Here is a 7,054-nt window from a genome sequence, read left to right as displayed (position 1 = left end):
CAGGCACTTGACGAAAAACGGCCCGCTCCTGCTCGAATTCGATCACAACAGAGACAAAAGCTCAGATACAGATGCACACAAACACACACACAATGCACAATAAAAACACGCTCTGCCAAGATATATGGCTTTTCATAGGCTTAAAAAAAAAAAAAAGACTCGTTTTATATGAGTCATAGCTTTTATAAAAACCATAATTTCTCCATTGTTACACTTACTGTCACATTGTTGGCAAAGTACAAGCGGCACAGTGTGACATCTTCCTGGCCACAACAGTTTCAGATATAGAGCTCTATTTCTAGAGACTGTCCTTATAAATATACTAGGAATGCATGAAATATTGGCGGTCATATTGGTATTTAACAATAAATGTAACTTTTTAATGTTATTAGTATCAGTCTGTTAAGTAAAAAGTGCCAATGTATTTGAAATAGTTTCAATTAAAATAATCGATTTGAATAAAATGTTTAATTAATCAGTTATACGAAATATTTTCTTATATTTATCTTTTAAAGAAAGAAACTACTACTACTAATAAAATGTAACATATTTACATATGTTGTTTTCTAAATATACTGTATTTAAAAACAGTTTAGCCAATCAATTATATTAAGAATTATAACTACACTATATTAATAATTACTATATTACATACTAGTAACTATATAGTTTCTACATTCTTCATATTTTCCATTTAAATAGTAAATAATAATATAAATACACACCCACACCATATATATATATATATAATATTATTAACTTAGTTTATTTAAATGGAAATATAATAAAGAATGCAGAAACTAAATGCATTTATGTAATTACTGTATTGGCTAAAATGTTCATACTGGTGCATCCCTAAAAAGTAGCATGATATTACTATGTTTTTGGACATGTAACCTTGGAATATATACATTCCATGATATATGAATATGGTGCTCATTTAGTAGCATGGATCGCTTTAAAGTATCATAATCACCAAAAACCTTCACTAGAGCATGGTGCCACCATAATACTTTTATATACAAACATAATAAACCTTAACATCTGAAGGTAAAACATGCTGAACAATACATGCAAAGAAAAAAACCCTAAAAGAACAAAATGAAAAAGATAATTTGTGCAAATTTACTCAAGAAGGCTTGTCTTCTGAGGAACAGATGCACATATGGTAAACATCATGAGATTCTTGATGAACTTTTGCTAGTCCTCATGAGCTCAGCATGCATGCATTGGCAGAGAGACAGAGAAATCCGAGCATCTCTCGGCTCATCCTGTCAATTCTCGTGACCTTTCCACGAGACAGGAAATGAATGCCTACAGCCACAGAAATGTGTGAGTGTGTGTCTGGAGGAGAACGTCCTCATCACATCTGGAAGTGATCGGCACACCAGCAACTAAAGAACATTGGGTTCTCATACACTGCCATGCAAAATAAAGCAATAAATCAATCAGCAACAGCAGAGAAGCATTGGCTGGACTATCAGGTAACACTGGCTGTATGATCAGGCAGACAGCATCACCTAGTGGACATTGATAAATAGGAATACCTAACCTAAAGAAATACTGATAAGCTGTATTTAATACACAAGTAATCAAATAAAATGAACATTTATAAACTGATACAGAGAGAGGCAATAAAGTATGACCAGGCCTGCCTGCGAACTCAGCAAAACCTCCACTGAACACTGCAGAACTTTGAACATCAGACTATCACAATGGTTAATACCTTCCCTGCCGCTTAGATGTTTATTTATTTATTATTTTGGCCAATTTTATTATGCTAAAATACTATTACTACTACTACTACTAAATTACTTCAAAATTTATGGAATACTAATTATTAGTAATATAAAACAGAATAATTATTTTTCACTAATATTAATAACAATAACAACAACAAAAATATAGTAAAATAGTAAAAATAATTATTCCTATTAATTATTTTGGACTAATTGATAATATTTTATTCAATACATCATTTATTGAATAAAATAAATGTGTTCCTGTGGCTCAGTGGTAGAGCATTGCGCTAGCAGCGCAAAAGGTCATGGGTTGAATTCCCAGGGAACACACATACTGATAAAAAATGTATAGCCTGAATGCACTGTAAGTCGCTTTGGATAAAAGCGTCTGCTAAATGCATAAATTAATCTATATTTTACTATTATTTTATTATTATTGTTGTTGTTGTTATTTAGAGATTAATAACTAATAAATACTAAATAATAATTACTAATTATATTCATAATAATTATTATTCCATAATTGTTGGACTGATTTAAAGTAATAATAATAATAATAATTATTATTATTATTGAATAAATATTATCATCAATTAGTCCAAAATAATTAATAGAAATAATTGTTATTTTTACTATTTTACTATATTTATTATTATTATTGTAATAAAAATAACAACCAATAAATAGTAAAAAAAAAAAAAAATTATTCCTAATAATTATAATTATGTAAAGTGGGCCTAACTTAATAATAATAATAATAAATATAGTAAAATAGTAAAAATAACAATTATTCCTATACATTTTTTTGGACTAATTGATAATAATATTTATTCAATACATTATTGATATTTTACCATTATTTTATTATTATTATTGTTGTTATTAATTAATAACTAATAAATAGTCAATAATAATGAATCATTATTCCTAATTATATTCTTAATCATTATTATTCCATAAATGTTGGGACTGATTTATAGTAATAATCACTATTATTATCATTAATTTGATGGTGATGAATATTATTGTAATAAAAAAATATCAACCAATAAATATTAAAACTAATAATTAATTACATTCCTAATAATTACAATTACATAAAAGTGGGCCTAACATAATAGAAGTAAATCCTTCCTTGTATAATCTATTTACAAATATCTAATTCTGATTTTAAAGAGACAGACTAAACAAAAACCACATATTTTATTTATAGCATCTTTTCTTAAGAAATAATGAAGGAGCTTGATTAACAAGAGAAGACAACTAAAGGGGTTAAACTAGTTTGACAGAGGCCTGTTCTGACAGTCTTACACAGAGTCAGCATCTTCAGTGCCAGATTCACAGGAACATGGCTGCTTTCCTGGACACAGATCATGTTTAGTCTCAGACTATAAAAGATTTCACTATGAATAATCACTACTGACAGCCAAAGTTCGTCCAAGACTCTGCCTAATCCGCTTCAGGGAAATTGGCTCCATGTGTTTCAGTTGACCGCTGATCCATTCTGGATTTCATTGTTCAGCGATTACAAAAGGCAAAATATATACTGGCATTCATACAGCAGCAGTTAATCAAAGTCTGACAGCAAATTGTAAACATTTAATTTTATTTTGCGCGTAACTAAAACACATTCTGTACAAAACATTCAAAGAGCTCCTTTCTGTTGGAGAACCTCTCATCCCGGCATAATGGGAAATAAAAAAAGTCAGAGCTGGAATTCAGAATGAGTATTATCTTCCTCTGCAGAAGAATAATTCTGAACACGCTCTCATTTCCCGCTGTAATTTTGAAAGGATGAAGGTCTCTTATGCAAAGTGGCTGGCAGCTCCTTTCTAAGTGAGGGACAAGATGATTACGTTAAACTAAACCACCCACTCGCCGCAAGACGAAACATTCTGCTTTCAGGGTCAGTGTTTCTTTTTCAACGGATTATCTCTGTCTCACACACACCAGTGACATGTCAGCGCACAAAACACACACACATACACACTTCCTCACATTTTTGTGTCTTTTTCTCACACACACTTACTCTTTCTCTCTCACTTGTGTTTTCTCTCTCTCTCACTGTCTCGTGTCAACTGAGGGTTGATTTGATGAAGTGTGTTGGGCTGTGATGTCAATAGTGAGATCTGATTGGCTCGCTTGTCTCCTGCAGATGTCCACAGTGATCTGTGGTTGGCCGTGCTATTCCGGCTGGCAGCCACAGGAGGCGCTCTGTTCACGGTCACAGCTCCTCATCTGCTGACCGACATCTGAACCCGCCTTCTGTGGGAAGACAAAGAGAGATAACTGGAAGTCCAAGCAAACTACAAAACCGAAGGTCATCGCCCTGTGCAGATTTAAAAACTCACAGTTTCTTCTTTCTGTTGTATCGGTGCACTTTGCACTAATGATCACATTAGTTTTTTGCACTGATTTTCAAAGATCAGGAAAATAAAGGTCATTGTTAATTTATCTGTCACTAATTATGGCAGGTTTAAAACACACATATACTCACATTATATGAATAAATAAACCTATCATTTAAAAGTTTGGGGTTAGTAAATTATTACTATTATTATTTTTAACAATGGAAATGAATACTTGCAATCAACAAGGATGCATTAAATTGGTCAAAAGTGACAGTAAAGATTTATAATATTACAAATGTCTATTTCAAATAAATGCTGTTCTTTTGAACTTTCTATTCATCAAAGAATTCTGAAAAAAAACAAAAAACAACAACAACAGTGTCATGTTTCCATTGTTTTTAACATCGATAATAATAAACGTTTTCTGAAGGATCATGTGACACAGGGCTGGACTAGGCGCTGGACAAATCCAGCCAATCTGGACCACAAGTTCCTCGTGCATGTTTTGCTGGGTTATAGAGCCTTCGATTGGAGTAAATAAATGAATAAATAAAACAGGACAGAAATAAATAATGATAGATATTACTGAATTCCCAGCAAATAAAACAAACCTAATAATGCAATTTTGTCACATATAAAGGCACTTGACAGTAAAGCAATGATTTTGAGCTAGAATGCAGAAAATTGACTGCTATTAAATTCTGTCATCATTTCTTCACTCTCACGTCATTCCAAACCTGTATGACTTACTTTCTTATGTGGAACACAAAAGAAGATATTTTGTAGAATGTTACCAAACCATTTTGAATACCCTTGATTTCTGCTGCATGGACAAAAACTTCTTGAATTCCTTAAATTACCTTCTTTTAATGTTCCACAGAAGAAAGAAATGCAAACAGGTTTGGAATGACATGATGGTGAGTAAATGATGACAATTTAAATTTTTGGGTGAACTATCCCTTTAAGAACTTTAACATTTGTAAATAGTTAACACCTAATTTTTATAAGACACTGATAATTATCTTTAATCAGGCTCTTATTGAATTAACATTTTGCCTCAATTAAAATTAATTAGACCTAAACATTTAAAGAGAAAGAAGCTATTAAAGCTATTCTGTAAAATTATCCTTTGCCCGAATGAAATGTACTATATTTCATAGAATCCAGAGTTGAACTGATTAGTATTAGTAAGATGGTGGTCACAACAAATAAACCATGGTCCTCCTCATTACCATGCTTATATGGTTTTTGAAATAAATAAGAAGTAATAACAAACTATGGAATTTGTAATAAAAAAAATTAAAAAAAAGCCCTAAAGATGCAGAAACTACAAAAACAACTTCTATAAAAGTAAAATATTCCCCAATATTTAATGTCACTGTGTCACTATTTTAACAATGTTCTTACTACCTTTCTGGGCCCTGAACGTGGTAGTTGCGTTACTGTCTATACAGGATAAGAAAGCTCTCGGATTTCATCAAAAATATCATAATTTGTGTTCCGAAGATGAACAAAGGTCTTACGGCTTTGGAACGACATGAGGGTGAGTAATTAATGACAGAATTTTCATTTTTAGGTGAACTATACCTTTAAGAACTGTGTCAGACTATCTAATGTAGAAAATATCAACACTGACATCAGCTTTTCCAACATAAAAGCATATTAACAAACCAGCAGGATGCTGAATAGTCCTATTAACATTGACCCTTCAGTATTTTAAGACAGGGATATTTCACACTTGCTGCTGCTTCTCACTGATGAGCCATACAGGCCTTGAGAAACTAATAACACCAAACATCACTCCCATAAGTACACATGCACACAAGCTGAACGGGTGTTTTAGTGCAAGAACAGATGCCCAGATTCTCTGTTAGCACTTTATCACTAGGTGGCACTGTGATATAATTTTCGTTACAGCATAGCTCAGCGTCAGGGACTGCATCTTAAAGGGGTCATATGATGCGATTTCAAGTTTTCCTTTCTCTTTGGAGTGTTACAAGCTGTTCGTGAATAGATAAGATCCCTGAAGTTGCAAAGACTAAAGTCTCAAAACCAAAGAGATATTCTTTATCAAAGTTAAGACTCTGCCACGCCCCCCTAAAACGGCTCGTTCTAACACGCCCTCACATATCTACCTCACTATGTGGAAATATTTGCATAATGCGCCCAAATGTTCACGCAAAGAAAGAAGGCGTGTTTCAGTAACCGCAGTTAGTGTTGATGCAGCATGTCAGGCAGACGCTGTGTGTTTCAGTGCGAAAGCAAAAGAAAAATAATGTGTTTTTTGAACATTAAAGCATGTCAACATATTCTGTTACACCAAATACACAATATAATGATCTTTAAAAAAGCATCATATGACCCCTTTAAGCTCAATGGTTATCAAACATACAGCATGTAGCTGTAACTATGAAAATTAGAGTATATTTATGTATCATATTTTATTTTTTAAATCTAGTTAACACTACATCTAAAAGCACATTACTTCGGCATTACAGAAAGTGAATTTCAATGTATGTGGTGAATACGTTAATATATATATATATATATATTTATATACAGTATATATATATATATATATATTGTATTGAACAATATAAATGTACAAACTCAAGTGGGGAGCAATTGTGAATATGCATATATGTGACCCTGGACCACAAAACCAGTCATAAGTAGCACGGGTATATTTGTTGCAATAACCAACAATACATTGTATAGGTCAAAATGATCAACATATAAAAACATTAGAATATTAAGTAAAAATCATGTTCCATGAAGATAGTTTGTACATTTTCTTACCGTAAATATATCAAAACTTAATTTTTGATTAGTAATATGCATTGCTAAGGACTTAAAAGGTGATTTTCTCAATATTTAGATTTTTTTTGCACCCTCAGATTCCAGATTTGCAAATAGTTGTATCTCAGCCAAATATTGTCCCATCCTAACAAACCATACATC

General features: G+C 32.1%; 1 protein-coding gene across 1 annotated transcript in view; it reads right to left on the bottom strand.

The window, feature by feature from the left end:
- Positions 1–3,351: 3,351 nt before the first annotated feature.
- Positions 3,352–7,054, bottom strand: part of dph1 (diphthamide biosynthesis 1) — a 134,160-nt gene continuing 130,457 nt past the window's right edge. The window contains exons 13-14 of the mRNA XM_016455660.1: positions 3,772–4,007; positions 3,352–3,574 (exon numbers count right to left, since the gene is read on the bottom strand). Of these exons, the coding sequence (XP_016311146.1) occupies positions 3,927–4,007 (81 nt within the window). The 3' untranslated portion in view covers positions 3,352–3,574; positions 3,772–3,926. The remainder of the gene's footprint in view (positions 3,575–3,771; positions 4,008–7,054) is intronic.

Source organism: Sinocyclocheilus anshuiensis, unplaced genomic scaffold, assembly GCF_001515605.1.
Source record: "Sinocyclocheilus anshuiensis isolate Anshui unplaced genomic scaffold, SAMN03320099.WGS_v1.1 scaffold319, whole genome shotgun sequence".
Taxonomy (NCBI): domain Eukaryota; kingdom Metazoa; phylum Chordata; class Actinopteri; order Cypriniformes; family Cyprinidae; genus Sinocyclocheilus; species Sinocyclocheilus anshuiensis.
The sequence above is the reverse complement of the archived record's forward strand: the minus strand, read 5'-3'. Positions and strand labels throughout refer to the sequence as shown.